At 32.1% G+C, this 17,872-nt stretch overlaps 1 protein-coding gene across 1 annotated transcript in view; it reads right to left on the bottom strand.

Annotated features, from left to right (window-relative positions):
• Positions 1-13,382: 13,382 nt before the first annotated feature.
• The window catches only part of LOC110019690, a 5,295-nt gene continuing 805 nt past the window's right edge, over positions 13,383-17,872 (bottom strand). Inside the window, exons 2-3 of the mRNA XM_020717471.1 lie at positions 15,759-17,860; positions 13,383-14,111 (exon numbers count right to left, since the gene is read on the bottom strand). Coding sequence (XP_020573130.1) covers positions 16,004-17,860 — 1,857 coding nt within the window. The 3' untranslated portion in view covers positions 13,383-14,111; positions 15,759-16,003. The remainder of the gene's footprint in view (positions 14,112-15,758; positions 17,861-17,872) is intronic.

The following is a 17,872-nucleotide window of genomic DNA, read 5'->3' as shown; positions in this document are numbered from 1 at the left end:
ACCATTTAACATATATATATATGGTTTGGTTCGGAGAATATTAAAAACTATATATTTCAAAATATATTTTTTGTCAGGAGAAGACGGCAACGGGCTGGTGTCTGGCTGTGGCCGGCAAGTTCAGGCGGCAATCCAGAGGTAGTGATGACAGTGGTCACTAGAGGTGGCTGCCGCGGAAGCCAACAAGGGCATGTGGCAACTCGCTGATAGCATTTTACATGAATAGTCTAATTCAAATTCGATTAAATCAGTCAAACTCTAAATTTCACCAAAATGAACTGCAGTAAACTTTAAATTCATTCATAATGTATAGTATTACACTAATTTAATCAGCCGAACATCGCCAAGACAGAATGAGGCTCCTATGGAGAAAATTTATAAAACAAAAGCCTCGTCTTTTGAAGATATGATGGATGATTATTTATACATAATTTGTTTAAAATATTTATAATATTATCATAGAGAATAAAATAGTAAGCATCATACCTCAAAATAAACGTGGGCTCGAACCTTATGTCAAATTTTCTCATTACTTTTGTAATTTTACTATAGAATGATATTTGATTAATTGATTTGTAAGTTGTTCATTCAAAAATATGTTAGGTGGAGCTTATGACTTACCTATCTCACCTACCTCTCTCCCACCCACCTCTCTCCACCTACCTCTCTCCAGTTTTTTTAAATAGCCTCTTTTGGCATGTCATAAGTGCTAAGTCAAGTTCTCTTGAGAGATAAGAGAGATAAATGAAGAGAGAAAGAGAAATGAAGTTTTCTTGTAAACGTTGAGTCGCGCTCAACCGTATAATTTCTCGAAGTACTAAAATCAACTGTAGCTCCGTAGACGTAGACAAATTAGCCGAATCACGTAAATTCGTGCATTATTTTCTGATTGCGAATTTTTTGAATCCGGTTTTTTTTTTTCACTTTATTGCCATCGTTTTTCATTACAAAACAAACTTGTAGGGTCATGATAAATTTTGTTAGTACATGGAGATTATATATAGTTAAGTTTCTTAAGGAGGTCTTCACATACTTTTGGGGAGTGCAGTGGGTGAGAACACTTAATAGGTCCACTGCTAAGACTTTAAGTTAAATTTGATGGTCAGGTACCAATGATGGTCGGGTGAATTGTTAGCATTCAAACGGCTAACCCATTTCAAAGCTCCAAGTGAATGTTGAGTTTGTAAATTTAGACGTGTTTGCTATTCAAGCAATTTAACAATTTCACCATCCAAAAAGTTCTTTTAACCAATTTAGGTCCATATTATCAAGATTTGACACACACACACGCGCACACACACACACACACACACACACACATTTTTAAACTCTCTTTACCCTTTTGGGTAGTACAAAAAAATTGGAAATATAATATTAAGAAATCTAATATGGCTTGGTTTTGTTTAGTTATAGTGTGAGTTGGCCGTGATCTTTAGATTTAGTGAAACAATAAAACCACTTTTAACATGTGTCTGGCATATCAACCTTGTTGTCTATAAAATTAAGGTTTAAGATTCACCTTATGAACATTCATTCCAATGTAGTTTCTATTGTGGCTTTAATCTTAATTGTCGGAGCTCATTGTCTTATAAAAAATGAAGAAGTTCAAAAGAGCCTTAGGCTCAATTATTGTGAGTGAGTGGTGAATGTGATTTAACAAGGAAGAAATTCTTTTTGTCCCTCAAGATATTTTTATTAATAAAGAATTTGTCATTTAAGAAACTAAAGATTACGAAGGTTAATGAGAACTAGCATAACCCGAATCCTCGGCTTGAATTAAGAATTAAAGGAATTTAGCAATGTTGAGAAAATTTTGGACGATAGAACAAACATATTTTCAATGGTTTAAATGTTGCCCTTAAGCGAAAAAATAAATCCATCAACCCCTGTCTAACAAAAGCAAGCAGTTAAAAGTTTTGACACCCAAATGACATCTCATTAAACTCAAATAAAAATATTTATGACATCCTAGAATCCTTTAACTAGAACTCTATCTCTAAGTTGACTTTATCTTTAAAGAATTAAAATAAGTGGAAGGGTAGTTAGATTTTATAATGACTTTGTTTAAGGTAGGGATTGAGTTTGCCAAAGCTATCAAATTAGAGAAGCTTCGTGTATTAATTGTTATATAGTATTCTTCTAAAGTAGTTCTAACTAAAATTTGGTGTTTCTATGAATTGAAAATATTAAAGGATGACAAGTCTAATATATATGCAAGAGAATTAATTTCAAAAAAACCAAGGTTTGATAAGAAAATTTGCAATCAAATGACTAATATTGAAACATTAAGCAAATATGGGGCCTTCGACTAAAATCACCTAATTTAAATATATAGTAGGGAACTATTTTAACACTTTACTTAAATTTTATTCAGTTAAGTGCCAAAATACTCCCCAATTATTGTATAAGATCATTTTAGTCCCAGAGTTTATAGAAGTGTCAAAACATTCCCAAATTTTTTAAATTTTGGCTGAAATAGTCTCCTTGAAGGACTATTAGAGCTTAAATCTAAAACCGTCTCATGTAAATAGTTAGGGACTACTTTGACACTTTACTCAAATTTTACTAAGTGCCAAAATAGTCCCCAATTATTTGCACGGGGTCATTTTAGACCCAGATTTTATAGAAGCGCCAAAACAGTCAGTCTTTTAAATTATGACTAAAATAGTCCTCATGAAAGACTATTAGAGCTCAATTTTAAAATAGTTGGAGATTATTTTGACATTTCTATAAACTCTGGGACTAAAACCGCCCGTATAAATAATTGGGGATTATTTTGACACTTTAATCAAATTTTATGAAGTGTCGAAATAGTCCCCAAGTATTTGTATAGAGTCATTTTAGTCCCATAGTTTATAGAGTGCCAAAAAATCTCAGACACTTTAAATTATGGCTGAAATAGTTCTCATGAAAGATTATTAGAGCTCAATTTTAAAATAATCGAAGTCTATTTTAGCACTTCTATAAACTCAGGGACTAAAATCGTCCCATATAAATAATTGGGGACTATTTTAACACTTTATTCAAATTTGATTGAGTTAAGTATCAAAATAGTCCCCAACTATTTACGCAAGGTCATTTTAGTCCTGAAGTTTATAGAAGTGTCAAAACTGTCCCAGAATCTTTAAATTATGGCTGAATTAGTCCACATGAAAGACTATTATATCTCAATTTTAAAATAGTCGATGACTATTTTGACACTTTTATAAACTCTAGGAATAAAACAAGTCATGGACTATTTTGACACTTTACACAAATTTTATTGTGCTGTGCCAAAATTGTCCCCGACTATTTGCTCGAGGTCATTTTAATCTCATAGTTTATGGAAGTGTCAAAACAATTTCAGACTCTTTAAAACATTACTAAAATATTCCTCATGAAGGACTATTATAACTCAATTTTAAAATAGTCTGGGACTATTTTATCTGTTATGTTAACTCTGGGACTGAAACCGTGCCATGTAAATAGTCGGCGACTATTTTGACATTTTAATCAAGTTTTACTGTGTTAAGTGTCATAATAGTCCCTAATTATTTACACTTAGTTATTTTAGTCTCAGAGTTTATAGAAGTGACAAAACAACCTCATACTCTTTATATCACGATTGAAATAGTCCCCATGAAAGACTATTAGGGCTCAATTTTAAAATATTCAGTGATTATTTTGGCACTTCTATGAACTCTGGGGCTAAAACTGCCCCATGTAAATAGTCGATGACTATTTTGACACTTTGCTCAAATTTTATTCAAACATGCCAATGTGGAAAAAAAATGTAAGAATGTTGTAGAAAGATTTTTTTATATTTTGAGAGGACTCAAATGGTGGAGGGACTTGATAGCTTCTTCATGGGGAAGGGTCTTGTGATAATTACTCACCACTAGACTTTTGTGAGTTTGATAATTATATTATTTTCTATATTTGATTATTCTTTGTGATTTTTGGTGAAGTGTTTATGTCCTGCTGAGGAATATTATGTGTCAGTTTTTTCCATTTCATTCCATTTTTAGCGTACCTATTTCTCTTCTCCATCCTCTTTCCAATGTTTGGCCAAATTTCTGCTTAAGCTTGCCAAGTTATGCTTTCGGCTCTATTTGCGTGACCTAATCAACTTAAAAGAATATAAAATTTTTTAGAATTTATTTGAATTTCATTTATATTAATTTTCAACCAAAATTTAGCTCTCTATTTTTTTTAGGTTAAAAAAAGAAAAAAAACAAAATATCAAACCATAGTTTTCTTTCTATTCAATTTTTTTAGTTTTTATGTTTTATTTTTTAATAATAAATAAAATATCAAAAACAGTTTAAAAATTATAAAAGTTTTCATTTAAAAACTTTGAGATATTGGTCATCATTTTCATGTGATTTTTTTTTAAATTTTGTTTTGTATTTAAAATATGAAATAAAATTACAAATATTGGTCAATTATGTCATGATTTGACATAGTTAACATTTCTCACTCAATCACCCTACCAAATCCTCTTTAAACACTCCCATTCACGCTAAATCAATTATGTGCACCATTTTAATTATTTTCTCAACTTTCACTAGGAGACTTCCCTAGCTACACTAATTGAAATCAAAGTTGTTGAGCAAATTAAATTAATGGAAGCTATCTTAATTAATTAGATGTAAGAATGAATTCTCTTATTGCCATTTTTATTATAAAATTATCTAAAATATGAATTCAGGACCTTTAAATGGAATTGAAGAGATTAGGTAGAAATATTGAATCATACTAAGGACCATTTTGGAGGATTTCCACAAAAAATAATGAATTTGCTATTGAGATTGAGTTCAACCTTCATCATTACTATAACAATTAATACAAATGTGCACTAAATGTTATAATATATTGCATGCTAAGAGAAGACTCTTTGTCTTTTTATGGTAAATATAAAGGGTTTTTAGTTAGTCCAATTTATTTCCTTAATCTAGTACATATACCTTAAATCTACTAATTATTTTTTTGGTATGCATATGTCATGTAAGAGAACAAAAACTAGTTTAAAGTACTTGATTTTGTCTGCTTACAGTTTTAATACATTTAGGTTAAATGATAATCTTCGTTTTATAAAAGTTTTTATAACATATTATTTTTTGGATGTTATTGAAAAATATGAAACTACAAAAGGATATGAAGTTTATACCATTTAACTTTAATATAAGAGAGCTCTAACACATCTTGACTTTGTTTTATAACTTTAGGTTAGACTAGAATTGACTTATTAAACTCATATTTCATTTTGATGTCAGATAAATACTATTTATTACATAATATCCCTTTCTTTACGAAAGTTAAATATATAATGTATCAACTTTTTTTATATCTGACTAGAATTGACTTATTAAACTCACATTTCATTTTGATGTCAGATAAATACTACTTATTACATAATATCCCTTTCTTTACAAAAGTTAAATATATAATGTATCAACTTTTTTTATATGAGAATGAGAAAAAAAAATCATGATAAGTGGATCCTTGGCTAAATTATATTCAATATTTGGAAAGGATTGTATAAAAATCTAAATTATTCATTAATCTTTAAAAATGTACAACATTTATTGTTTAGTCCAATTATTTAATGTAAATTTAATGAAAAAATTCAATTCAAATAATATGAAGTAAATAATATTTGATAAGGTTATATGCAATTAATTTTTAGCCTTTTAATATAAGTATAGTTCATACTTTTCATGGAAATTGGAGATTATCTAGATGCACACAAAAATATTAAAAATCTATAGGGGCACTTTTAGTAAAATCTTAAGAATTCTTTATTGTCAATCTTAGCTCACATATTATGATTGTTGATTTCAACTAATACAAAAAAATAATCTATCAAATCAAGAGGAACCACTCTAGCTTTTTAGATTTTAATTATATGTTAAATTATAATACTTGATTATTTTTATGTATCAATTTCAAGCTTTTCTTTTGTATCTTTTCTAAACCTCTTATTATTAATAAAGGCCTCTGTAAGTACAATATTTAGATAACTTATCCTTAACAAAGTTCTAAATAAATTAGGAAGAGAGTGAAAGAGAGAGAGAGAGAGGGAAGAATATAGAGAGAAAGAGAGTTAAAGTTTTGTTGAGTGAGAATACCATATAATTTTTTTCTTTCAAAAATACTAATGTATTTGTGCATAAATTTTATGTTACTCTATACTTTTTTTATAGTGTTTTTATAGTTTTGTTGAGTGAGAAAACAATATAATTTTTTTCTTTAAAAAATACTAATGTATTTGTGCATAAATGTTATGTTACTCTATACTTTTTTTATAGTGTTTTTATCAAAACTTTGCAGGAAATTTATAGAATAATAAGTAAGAAAAAAATAATAAGTGTTGAAGCAGAGCCCGGGCTCCATGTTGCATAGCCTAGACTCCACAATCCAACATCACAATTCTAGAATCTAGAGCACAACTCCAAAAACTAATGCCTCAGTGAAATAATCTAGCACTATAACACCATAATGAAAGATCAAAGAATAGAAAACTCGTAGCCTAGGCACTATAGTCTGGTGTCATAATATAAAAAACTAGAGCCTATGCATCAAAATAAGTGATCATAAAGCTGGGAGACGAGCATAGACATTAGAATCTTGCACCGCAACGTCAGAATCTGACACTTTAATGCCAAAACCTGGAGTCGCAGTACTATCATTTAGAGCCTAGGCGCCCAACTACAGAGCTGCGGTGCGACGACCCCAATAGAAATAATTAATTATGCCAAAATTTAAATTCATATGGGGGAAGTAATTGGAAGAGTGGGATTTACTTAAAATGATTGCTCGTGTGTGTCGAATGAAGTTTAAGAGGGAAATAAACAAGAATATTTTTAGTGAGTGTGATTGCCTAGAGTACTTAGAGTGAGAAAGTTTATTATAAGAGAGTTTGAGTGTGAGTTTGCTTGTGCTAGTGGTGGGTCTCGGAGAATTCATTAATTCATGTAATCAAATTTGTTTTTTGAAATGAATATGTTTATTAGCTTTTGTTGCATTTTCATGCTAGCCTAAACTTTGTAATTTCTATCGATCTCTAAGTGTACTAAAATAAATGTTAGAGTTATATTTAAAGTTATATCCCCTTGTTTCCTATGAGATAATTTCAGACTCATTTCTATTTACACGATACATGCACTTGCATGGGCCCATTCAAAATCGAGTTAAGTTTCCATAATTTTCATCACATATTAAAAATTTTTATTCTCAAATATTATTAACTTATCAATCATCATACAAAATTCATTTTTAAACTACAAACAAAATTTTAGGTTCACCAAATCATTAAATAATATTCTCAGTTTATGATGTATGGTGTTGGTATGGAAAGAATTAATTAATAATCTACAATTTAGGAATCCAATCAAGATAGCTTAGTAATGCATAAGATTAAAGCTAAAAAAGAAATCCCAACCTATTAAGCTAAAATTATTGGAGTTGAATAAAACTGTAAGAGATAAGCTAGAAGATGAGCATGGAGCATGCAGAGGTTAGTGGGGTGTTGAAAAATAAGCAATGCTTTTTATAAGATTACTATATTAGAACTAATTATTAATGCAATTTCAAAACACTATTACCATAAGAACACATATAATTAGGAGACTAATGAAACAACTTGAATTTGGATATAACAAAAATAATGCATGTTCCAAGGATGGCTAGTATTTTTGGCTTACAAGTCTAATAAAGTGAAATGTTAAAAATGGAAACATCATATGGACAAATAGCAAATTAAAAGAAAGGTATGGCTCAAATAATAATAAATGTGTTAAAATTTTAAAGTGCTTATCAATTTTACCAATCTTTTAATTTTTTTTTGAAACTAATGAAAATGACATAATATAAAAAATTTATTAAAAAATTGGTTTATTAAAACATCAAATTGATAGAGACAGTTTAAAAGCTTTCATTCACTTCAAAATATAATTCATTTTTAATTCATATAACATGTAACTTAAGATATTAACAATACATATAGCATGTGGCCTATTATTTTTGTCCCTTATCTAATATTGATGTGAGTGAAGCATAACTCCTTCAATAATTAATATTTATGTATGATTTATGGGAACAACATAGTAATTAATATTTTTGGATTTCCATATAATCTAATTATAGATTTATAATAATAATAGTATGACATTCAACTCTTTAATATTGTTGCATCCAACTAACTTTTATTTTACACACATCATTGATGTGAACTACTAACACTATTTAGACAGAAAATCAAAATATCTTATCCATGTGTTGATGAAACATTTTTAAATTGGTTAATGCATGACAATAACATGGACAAGACATTTTTATTAAAGATGTGTGTCAATATTGAAAATGTATTATGGAGCTAAGAAGCTATTTATGTCATGTCTTAATTCAACAAAAATATTTTATTATTTTTTTCAAAGATATTCATCAAAGAAATTTGTGGATGTTATTATTAATATATCACATAACTTGAAGAAGTTATGTACTAATCATGCAAATTCAAATGATCATGTAAGTAGCTAATCACAATGAACTATATCTAAAATTGTAAATTACATATTTATCCAATGTTTTTAAATATCAATATTGTAATATAAATATCTGATTAAAGTTATTATGATGTCAACATAAGGTTCCAATAGGGGAAGAAAGGGACTATCCATATAAAACAGAATAAGAATAAGTTGCAGCTAATCAAGAGCCAATAACAAAGAGCATAATGAAAATATTTACCTAGCATTTGTAACTGTTAAGTGAGAAAAATATATAAATAATTATAAATAATATTTTTTTATACAATTTATGCATAATTATGTATGTTTTATGTAGGATAGTCTCTGTGAATAAAATGAAGAAAATTTGATAAAGTTCATTGGAGCACCGCTGTGCTTATTTCTAGCTCTTAGGCGCCAAGGCAAAGAATCCTAAGTGATTATTTTTCCCATAGCTGACAATATTTGATAAAGTTCATACTCACCTTTATTCTGTGTTTTATTTGGAAAAAAACACACACATACACAGAGACAATATGGCAAGTCTCATAAATTTAAAATACTCACAAAACTCTAAAATGGCATATGATTCTCCAAAAATAGCGATATATAAATTTACAATAAAAATTTGTTTCTTCATATTATAAATTTTAATTTTATTTTTCTGCAGACCGTATAAATATTTTTAGCTGTAAAGCAATTGATGTCGCTTGTCTATTGCGCTTGTTCTTTTGCAAGTTATTTCTCTTTGTTATAAATTATGTTTAATATTGTTTGATTTGGTATTCATTTAACGCTGACAATCAGATCATGAAATCGTGTTTTGTTGAAGATGCACTTTAACTTTTTTTTTTTCTCTCTGATTTAGAAGCAAATTCTCATTGCCTTTACATTGGTGGCATGGAATTTTCACTCAATTTTATTAGTTGATTGTTAATTGTTGGGAAATTAGGGCGAAGAAAAATAGGAATCGACATAAATCCAGAAGAACACACAGAGATTTACGAGGTTTGGCAAAGATGTCTACAATCTCAGGAGCAGAGCGGCGAATTCCTTTCAATATTTAGAAAAGAGATTACAAAATGCAGAATATGGGATAACACTTAGGGTTACATACAGTGTTATTTATGACCCTAGAAAATCTTGGAGTACAATATGTAATTACCAAATTACCCATTTACCAACCCTAGAAAATCTTGGAGTATAATATGTAATTACCAAATTACCCATTTACCTCACCCTCAACCCATATAAGGAAACTCTCCTGATTTGGACATAAATTCCGCTCTGCTCTGCTCCGCTCTAGAATCTGTCTTGTCCCTCTATGGCATATGAGTCATATCTAACATTAATGAAGAGGTGTTTTTGATTAGAAGGGTTGGAAGTGCAATTTTTAAAGATTAATTGATTACTTCGTTGAAACTCGAGCTAATAATAAGAAACAAAAAAAGGTTCCGGCAAACTCAATTTTTACATATATGTCACCTTATCGAAAAAAAAGGATTTTGGCAGCAGCAAAAAATGCTATTAAGAAATTGTGATTTAGCTCCAATGTAATTACATAGCTAACATATAAATTTACCTTTCACATTTATAACAATCAAAATCTTTCATTTCACAGCAAAAATGTCATCATTTTAATTTTTAAAAACTGAAGTAAATTGTTTATGCATGGATAAAATAATATGTATATAAAAATTGACATTTAAGTGATAGATATGCAAATACATAGGAATTAGTGATATGTATGTAATCTTCCTATACTATGTAGCCTTAACTTTTAAAAAAATATTACGTCCATTTTTCTGTTGTTCGGAAGCAAGCTACATCTGGATAGCTGTTGCGATCTGTTGGATTTGCCCTATCCTCACCAAATAACTTATTTTGTTACCTCTATAATTATTATAGGGCATAGTATTTTTCAAATAAACAAAGTTTAAGAAAAATTTAAACATTGACAATGTTATCTAAGTAACAAAAGACTCATATTAAATTTTTCACCAAAGCATACCATATAAAATATTCCACACTTTTTAAGTAATATTTATTTATAGTTTTATTGAAAAATACATAATTTCTAAATATTTATCAATTAATTAATTTTTTTTCATGATAAGTGTAATTGTTATTTACTTATAGTCAATCAAACTTCTTTCTTATTTAACCAATTCATATTACATAATAATTATTTTCATCGAATAATTTCATCTTATAGATAAAAATAGAAGTAGTTTTATCTCACAATCATTCACTTTAGTATACGCTATTGTTAAATGGGACCAAAGTAATATGATCATCCTGACAGCCATTATCAAGATGCCATTTTGATATGACTAGTAAAGAGATGGTAATTATAAAGATAGTAGTGATCTTGAATTAAATTAGTAATATAGATAAATTTAGACTCAGGAGAAGGGCATTTACATACATACTAACCATTTCCTATGTATTTATATATCTTAACATAAGAAAATTATTTTATTACATGTATACCATCCAAATCTTTCATATCATATAAAAAAAATATCACAATATTTAACTTTTAAAAGTGAAATACGCCTCTATATGCATAGAAAAAGGCGGCATATGTAAAAATTACGATATGTATGTGTATCTTCTAATAGTTTAAATCAAACAGTACAACAATGACTCACTGACACTACTTGTATCATGGTTTTGGCTCGACAAAGCATAAATAATAAATACATCAATGAGTGATTTCCCCTTCCGGGAACTATAGAATTCAAAGTCATATAGCAAGAGTTTTATACAGTATGATCCCATAAGACATATTTTTTCTATTTTTGATTTGAATTGGCGTTTGCCAGCTTCATTAATTTGTTAGGATGCAGTATTCGGTGGAGGTAGGTGACCCTGGATGGTGACTACTGCAATGGTTTAAATTTAGGTACAGACCACACAAGTCCCATGTATTTAAATATCAAATATAGGTTGATAATTATACTAATAAAACTATGCAGCTTACTTTTAAAGCATAATAATGATGATAATTTTGATGTCATGTTACAGATTTGAATAGCACGCATGTAAATATGAATGTTTTGGTGTTAGATAAGTAAATAAATAAGACTTGTGTGGTAGGTAAGTAAATGCCCCTAACTTAAGAAAAAAATAAAATAAAAATGGTCCGAAAAAAGTACTTAAATTTAAACATAATTAATCATGACAACACTTCCCTATACTTTAAAAAGACACAAAGGATCAATTATACTATCCATTGGTTTTTTATCAGAATCATACTTCTTCATGGGAGAAGTAAAAATAATAATAAAAAAAAAAAGTTACAGATACATGATTCAAACCAATCAGGCAAAAGCACAAAAATCTAAGGTTCTTTTTGCATAAGAGATGAATGGCTTTGCATTGGCGATGGGTTAGCTAATGCTCACTTACTTTCGAGTACAATTGATAATTCTGAGCCATGAAATTTTATAAGAGAAAAAAGATTACATGAATACTTGTCCCGAAATGACTCGAAATAAAGATGTTTCGTTGGCTAATCAAATGAAGGAGAACGGTTCCGAATATTTTAATTAATAGTAACTTAAATTGAGTTTTAAAGTTATTGGATTTATGTTAAAAGCAGTGTAATATATGAGTATTTTGTCTCGTATATAAATGACCTTGGAGGCTTTCAAAAGCCTTCTACATTTTTACTTGCAACATGATCTTATTTCATGTTCATCAGCTTAGGTATCCTTTACAAAGATGAGGCATCTAAAGATACTATTTTGGCAGTGGAAGTTCTCAAAAAATCCAAGCTTCCAAGTAATTTTTTATATTATGAATTCTATTTTTATTGAAATAAATTTTAGTTAGGTTTATGAATTCTTATGTGCCAAAATTTAAGCAGACATACTTTAATTTCAAGGGACTCCTCATTGCCTAGGCATTGTCAAACTCATTCTCTAGCATCATTACTATTATCTCCTTTAAGTATACGAGAAAGAGATCCTCTAGATATCAATATTTTTCATGGCCGGCTTTTTCACCATTAAGGTTTTTGGAATCTGTACATTCTCTTCTCACTTAAAGCTATACACAACATTGGCTTAGAGAATAAGTCGAGGGATTTGAAGTCAAATTTTTTTCTTTACGATTCTCACAATTGGGTGGTTGATTAAGATTAAAGCTGACTCCATTTGTTAGGGAGAATTTGATCTACCATAATAGGGTAGAGGGGAATACAAGGTAAATTTTAAACTTGGGGTTTTAACCATGTATGTAAAATATTGGAAGTCAATTTTTTTTCTTTACGATTCTCACATTTGAGCGGTTGATTAAGATTAAAGCTGACTCCTTTTGTTAGGGAGAATTTGATCTACCATATTAGGGTAGAGGGGAATACAAGGTAAATATTAAACTTGGGGTTTTAACCATGTATGTAAAATATTATTTGATCTATAAACCAATCTCAAAGAGGTTTTTTATTTATTTCAATTTATTTGCTTTATTTTTTTTCTAAATTCTGAATTTTCTTTTTCTTAGGTGGACATAAAGAATGCAGCAAACCCTTGTATTAGCAGCAATATGAAGATCACATATATTTGGATGCGATATACAATAATATATATAGCTAATTTAAAAGTGTATTTTAAACCTGACATAATTAATCCAGTCCACAGAAAGGAGGTGGGAGTGTATTGCTTTTTAATCTATCTCACCCCACCAACTTTATCTTGTTGCAAATTCATAAAGCCAAAGAAACGATTATGAGGAAAGACTGCTAATTTCCATCTAATATGATAAAAAATAGAATGAGTTAGCAGACAAATCTAAAAGCATTTAGTGTGAGAAAATATGGAAAAGAAAGAGGTCTTATCTAGAAGAACTAAAATAACACAATTACTTAATCATTTTATAAACTGCACCTCTATGGTTATAATAACAAATAAGTACCAAACCAACCCTTGTCATTTCGTCGAACAGTTTCAACAGAACTGGCATGCACTCAATCAAAGGAAAAATTATTACGGTCATGTTCCTGAAATCACGCCTGAAACAACTTCAATGCCGCGTAGGTAGATGCCAAGCAAGCAGCTCCAGCTCTCATCTCATTCCCTCAACTTCCCACAGCTCTAACCAGCTCAAAAACAGAGAAAATAAAAAATCCTTCCACTATTTCTCCTCTATTAAAAAGCCTTGAAATCAGTCTCAAGTTCTGTTCCAAATTCTGTTCTTGGATTCCTTATCTTCTCTGTTTCATATATAGGCGTACTTCATGCACATTCATAACCTTTTTTTAACAGAAAAATTTGGGCTTTTTATTGTTGCATGGTGGGGTCTGATTTCTTTCTACACTCTCACGAGTGAAAAGCAGCTAGAAAGACTGCGGTGCTCCATTCCGAGCATTAAATTTTATTGGAATAGCAGTACGAAGTGCCAAGCTGATGCTGCTTTCGGCCGCCATGGAGGGGAAGGTAGCGAAAGGATCAACATGGCTACCTGTGTTTCGATTCACCGGCAATCTCCGGTGATGTCAATGAAATCTTACCACGTGATGTCCGTACGTACCTATTGTAGTAGCTGCCTGATTACTTGCCGACGGTTGCCCTTTGCGTGAGGGCGAGAACAATGACGCATTCATGGAGGTCTATAAGCCTATTAAAATTTTAGAACGTTAGATGCATGGGCATGGCTTCTTTTTTTTTTTTTTTAATAAAAATTGGTAATGTTATTTGTGCCAGGTGAAAGAGCATGGCTTGGAATTCAGGCTGTCAAAACTGATCGTTGTTTTCGGACAGCTCGTGTTCAGCTCGTTAAGAAGCTCATGTTCGGGTCGTTCGCTAAGTTAGCGAGCCAAACATGAATAACACAAACGGCTACAAAGATAGTATTTTTATATGTTTGTTCGTGTTCGGCTCGTTTTGGCTCGAAATACTACTAATCAATTATTTGTATTTTTTTAAAATTTAATTGATTACAAGACTACAAAGATTTATAATCAATTAAAAATATTAATGAAGAACATTGAATAAAAATTATTAAATTAGATTCAAATGATGTTTTAAATCTTGTTACAATCCTTAACATCTTATGACTATGTGATTAGGGTTATCAAAATAACTCTTTGTTCTTGAAAGGCTAGTGTTCGGCTCGCTAAGCAAACGAACCCAACACTAACACACCTTTTGAGCTCGAAATATAAACGAGACGAACACGAGCTGGGTCTGAGCTCGCTCATGTTCAGCTTGTTTACACCCCTACTTGAAAATATGTATTTCTTCATAACAAAAATTAACTTTACATTCTTTTTCCTTTTTTTTTCATTTTCTTATGTTCATTTTTATTTTGATAGAAAAAAAAAACAAACGAGTTAATAATAATAATAATATTATTATTATTTAAAATAAAGCTCAATTATATTTTGGCGGGCAAATTTTTGGATTTCTATACATAACGTGTAATTCTCATATATATACATATTTGACACATAATTTTTATTTTCTAATTTATATAACGTTTGAATCTTAACATCATGTAAGAACAACAACAATATTGATTTTTTTAAAGAGAAATATTTTTTCAGACAAACATTTTTAGTGAATAGTTATGTGTTGTGCAAGTTTTTAAAATTAGGTGAATTAATTATTACCAAAAATTTTTTCAATTCATACTTATATTTTTATTTTATTTTTATTAAATAAAATATTTTGTTTCACAAAATATTAATATTTACTCTGTAACTAAGAAAAATATTTTCATACTGAACTAAATTTAAGTATACCAAGAATGTTGGCATTTTGTAATAAGCTTATACGCACTTGTTTATACGAGGATGGTGCAATTAAATTCAAAATATTTTGGTGGTTCTTTCATAAAAAGATAACATTTAGTGCAAGAAAAAATAAAAACAACGCCATTAGAATTTAAATTTGCCTGAATGTATGTTTAAATGATAAATATCGAAGCCCTGAGCTCATTTTAAACTTCATAATATTGTTGCTATTCTTATAAAAAGATAACATTTAGTGCAAGAAAAAATAGAAACAACGCCATTAGAATTTAAATTTGCGTGAATGTATGTTTAAATGATAAATATCGAAGCCCCGAGCTCATTTTAAACTTCATAATGTTGTTGCTATTCTTTTAAAAGAAAAAAATGACACTTCACCAGTCTAATATTTCAACTACATTAGACGCACAGAAATGATGATGACAGAAAAAAGAAAAGGAAAATGAAACTTGTGTTGATTTGATATTAAATTATGAAGTGAACAAAAGGCTGCAGAAATGGAAATATGAAACCAGTCTTCATGTATCAACTGAATCCATGCAAGCACTCCTGATTCATTTCCCGCAGCTCTTCACCAACTTAGACCTCAATGTAAATTGAACAAAAATAACAAACAATAAGACATGAATCCATACAAAGAATCCAAAACAAAATACTAAAACCGAACGATCGAATCCCTACACCATGGATACAACTAAAGATCTAAGAGAAACATTTAAATCTGAACAAAAAATAAAATAAAATTTTAAAATTAAAATTACACTGAAGAGGCCTCTGCTGAGACATCCTCCTCTTCTCCAAAGATCTCGGGATCCTGCTCATTCGAGAAGCTTCTCCTCTCAAACCTCGCATGCGCCGCCACAAACACCATCTTCTCCACCCGCTCCGCTGCGGCCGGCGACCGCCTACCCAGTCGGAGCAGCGACGCACTGCACCGAACACGATATGCCGTGCAATGAAGGAAAATAAGCCTCGCCGCCACTTTTCCCAACGACCGAAACTCACTGAGGCACGTCTCCCACACCAAACGGCTGCTTTGCGGGTTCACCACCTTCATCCTCCCCGTCGCAGGATCGAGCTGCTTCACCTGCACTGCCTGAGCGTAGAGCGGGTCCAGTCCCTCCGTCCTCCATTTCATCAACTCCATTAGAGCAATGTGAGCCTCTTCGCGTGACACCAGTCGAGTTATCAATCGGTCAACGTCCTTCTCCTGATCCGGCGTCAAGTATTTGAACGGTGGGAGGTACTTGCCGCTTGCATCCTTTGATAGGTACAAAGGGTCCAATATGAAAGCCGCCGACCAAGCCGGGTGGTACTCCTTCTTGAACCGCCGCTCGACGATGTGTTCGACGGCGTGTTCTTCAAAATTGAATTTTGCTCGCCAGTCCTTCACTTTGATCCGTAGTTCATTCCATAAAGGCAGACATCGGCCAACCACTGGCCGCTCGGCCTCCATTTCGGCGCCCATTGTCTTGACAAGATTCACAAGTGAGCGAACTGCTTCCAATTCTGTCCAAAACCGAACATTTCCGATCATCTCTGTTAGTTCTCTGGCGGTCGGGTCGTCGATGCAGAGTAGCTTGAATTCATTTTCATTTATTGCAGACTGAAGAGAATGGGATGAATTAATTACATCTTCCAGCATTGCGAAAACGGACTCGAAGGAGCTTGAAGGTGGACTCGAATGTAGGAGGTGGCTGTGGTTGAGATCTTGGAGCTGGTGTTTGTGAAGCAAGGCACGAGCTAATGTGTTCGTATTGAAAAATGATGAGAGTCTGGAACAATCGGTGGCAGTGGAACGAAAAAGAGGAAGGTCGTTGGCGAAGTCTTTGATTAGGTTATGGAAGCCCTGGAGCTGACAATGGAGGTTGATCATCCATTTGTGCTCTGTCTCGAGGCGTCGAAGGGCTTTGGACTTGAATCGATCGGCGACGATACCGGCGCACCGTTGGCTGGTATCGCCATCGGTGATACTTTCGATGGCGTTGAGGAGTACTTCCTCAGCGTAATCGGAAGGAGCGCGAGCGGAGATGATCATCACGCGGTGGAGGGCGGTGGTTCCATTTGGGAGGTTCACTGCGACGCTTATTAAGCTCTGGGTATCTTCGTCAGCAGAGTTCCATCCGGCTGATTCAAGCTGGAAGAAAACGGCGTCGCGGGCTCGAGTGTCGGAATCTACACGCGCGTCGCGGAAGCGGGACTCGAGGAGCGGGCCAGTGATGTGGCGTGGGGAGAGGACGGGGAGACCGATTTGGTGGAGAAAAGATTGAAGCTTTGGGTGGGAGAGGGAGGAAGGAGAAGCGGCGCCGCCGGCTTCGAGAAACCAGTCGGCAAGGAGGGAGAGAGCAGCTTCAGACAAGTGTTTGGGAAGTGCAGGACGGGGAGAGGCTTTGGGGCTCTTCAGTCTTTTCACGCTGTCTTCAAGCAGAGCGAGCGCATCGATGTCCTCCTTACCGCCGGACAAAAGCAAGCGCTGGTGCGGAGCGGGGAGGGCGGGCGGAAGTGGAAGAGGAGGTGGTGGAGTCGGAGAAGAAGAGAAAGCGCGCTCCGCGGTAGAAGCATCAACCAAAGCAAGATAAGAGGTTTTAGCCGGAGCGGAAGACGGGGAAGAGAGCTTGCCGAAGGG

This window comes from Phalaenopsis equestris, unplaced genomic scaffold (assembly GCF_001263595.1).
Source record: "Phalaenopsis equestris unplaced genomic scaffold, ASM126359v1 Scaffold000002, whole genome shotgun sequence".
Taxonomy (NCBI): domain Eukaryota; kingdom Viridiplantae; phylum Streptophyta; class Magnoliopsida; order Asparagales; family Orchidaceae; genus Phalaenopsis; species Phalaenopsis equestris.
This window is presented reverse-complemented; position numbering and strand designations above follow the sequence as displayed.